Source organism: Corticium candelabrum, chromosome 16, assembly GCF_963422355.1.
Source record: "Corticium candelabrum chromosome 16, ooCorCand1.1, whole genome shotgun sequence".
Lineage (NCBI taxonomy): Eukaryota > Metazoa > Porifera > Homoscleromorpha > Homosclerophorida > Plakinidae > Corticium > Corticium candelabrum.
Window position 1 is genome coordinate 624183 of NC_085100.1, and position 2500 is coordinate 626682.

Below are 2500 nucleotides of genomic sequence, written 5' to 3' on the forward strand. Positions count from 1 at the left end.
TTTACATTCCTGAGGAAAGCCAAGAGGTGAGGTTGTGTGTTGTCGTGGTTGGTTGTATTGTTGGTGCCGTTGCTCGCATGTTTTCTATTCGTCGTGTTGTTTTGAACATTTATTTACCTTTGGGTTTATTTCTCTGTTATCTTTCTGTTTATTTGTTTGTCTGTTTGTTGTTTTGTTTGTCTGTATGTATGTCTGTTTGTTTGTCTGTCTGTTTGTCTATTTGTCTGTTGTTTTGTTTGTCTGTCTGTCTGTCTGTTTATTTGTTTGTCTGTTTGTCTGTCTGTTTATTTGTTTGTCTGTGTGTCTGTTTGTCTGTTTATTTGTTTGTCTGTCTGTTTGTTTGTTTGTTTGTGTGTCTGTTTGTCTGTTTATTTGTTTGTCTGTTTGTCTGTTGTTTTGTTTGTCTGTCTGTTTGTTTGTGTGTTGTTTTGTTTGTCTGTTTGTCTGTCTTTATTTGTTTGTTTGTTTGTCTGTTATTTGTTTGTTTGTCTTTTGTTTTGTCTGTCTGTCTGTCTATCTGTCTGTCTTTCATCACATAAACATAATCCACAAATTCACATCTCAGACTGACACATGGAAAGTCTTCTTCCGTGAAACAGCCCAAGAAATCTCCAACGAGTTCGCCACACGCTTTGGAGTAGAAGACATCTTCCGTGCCATGACGTCAGCCCACACACACACACATCACACATCACACTCCCCATCTCACTCATTCCTTTTTCAGGCATTTCTCGTGTCTCGTCAATGTCTACAACGACTCCAAAGTGATGGGAGTCATGAGCAACATCTTGGCTCATGTCAATCAATACTTTCGTGACTTAGCAACAATGTCGACTGACGTCGTGTTTCAACGTATGTCCACGAGTGGCACCCGCCAGTCCGTGTTCGGCCTCAATCACAGACTAATTGCCTTGGATTTTGGGGTACGAATGTGTGGCTTGTTGTGTGATATTTGAGGTGATGTGTGGGTGTGGGTGTTTAGAGGGCGGAGTTCGGGAACACGATGGATCAGTTTAGTAATCGATTGAAAATCGATTTGAGCAATTACAGGGTATGTGAGGTGTTGCTGATATGTGGATTGGATTTTTTGTTTCTCGCCTGTCTGTTTGTTTGTTTGTCTGTCTGTTTGTTTGTCCATTTGTCTGTCTGTTTGTTTGTCCATTTGTCTGTCTGTTTGTTTGTCTATTTGTCTGTCTGTTTGTTTGTCCATTTGTCTGTCTGTTTGGTTTCTTTCTGTTTATCTGTTTGCTTGTTTGTCTGTTTGTGTTTGTTTGTCTGTTTGTGTTTGTTTGTCTATGTGTTTGTCTGTCTATTTGTTTGTCTGTCTGTCTCTTTGTTTGTCCACTTGTCTGTCTGTTTATCTAACTGTTTGTGTATCTGTTTGTTTGTATTTTTTGTTTGTATATTTGTTTGTCCATTGTCTGTGTATGATTGTCTGTTGTTTGTTTGTCTTTCTGTCTATTTGTTTCTTTATTTGTTTGTTTGTTTTTTGTTTATTTGTCTGTCTTTGTTTGTTTATGTATTTACTTGTTCATTTGTTTGTCTGTTTGTTGGTATGGTTGTGTGTTTTTGTATTTTGGGGGTGGACCTGTGTAGTCTCACAATTCAGTCTTAAATGGGTGGAGTGAGTGCCTGTCTGACCTTCACCTTCCCCATCAAACAGAACCAAGACATGTATACATCTGATCAATACTGAACACCGTCCAGACATTACAATGTTTGATCCAAATACTGGACAGAATTTGGATCTTGATGTGTCCCTGGCTCATCCATGGAGTCAGGACATTATTAGGAGGGCTAGCAAGGAAAATGGTCATGCTGCCGTGACAAGAGAAGAAAAGAAAATGAAAAAATATTCAGAAGAGCTTGTTCCAGGAGGATATGTATCAAGATGTGTTCCTCTTGTTGAAAGCTACGAGTCAAAGGAACGGGACTTTGAAGAAGTCACGTGACTTGCGAGGAGCGGTATACTAACGGGGTTCTATTTGCCCCAAATCTCTGTGGCTGGCTGGCTGGCTGGCTGGCTGACTATGTACGCCAAAAATGACCATATATGGGTGTCACACTTCAGGAATGTATGGTATGCAAGCGAGTGACCAATCACGACGCATTATTCTTCTTTGTGTCGCATGCGACAACCAGGGACAATGACCGGGCAGCCAATCACTACGCGCTGTTCGACATGAGAGAACATCTAGCCAGAAAGACGTCTATTTTTGATCAGAAACAACAGAAACGTTGTATTTCAAGTAGCGCTACCTGAAAATCTACGAGCATCCAATCTTGCTGCCGTAGTATGCACAAATGGGCAGAGTAGTGCGCGTGTTACGTACGGGACTTCCTTGCTAACGCGCGTTGCCAACTACCGATACCGTAGCTAATGTACATAACGCGATACACAAAGACATACAGAATTTATATCTATAGCTTTGGAAACATTAGAACCGGCTACTATCCTGTCTACGGTCGACAGAAGGAGCAGTCGGCAGCTGCGGTGTTT

General features: G+C 40.9%; 1 protein-coding gene across 1 annotated transcript in view; it reads left to right on the plus strand.

Moving 5' to 3' along the window:
- Positions 1-2500, plus strand: part of LOC134192689 (protein unc-13 homolog B-like) — a 27290-nt gene that overhangs the window by 12966 nt on the left and 11824 nt on the right. Inside the window, exons 21-24 of the mRNA XM_062661444.1 lie at positions 1-26; positions 566-663; positions 725-923; positions 983-1051. The exon at positions 1-26 is cut by the window's left edge and continues 37 nt beyond it. Coding sequence (XP_062517428.1) covers positions 1-26; positions 566-663; positions 725-923; positions 983-1051 — 392 coding nt within the window. The remainder of the gene's footprint in view (positions 27-565; positions 664-724; positions 924-982; positions 1052-2500) is intronic.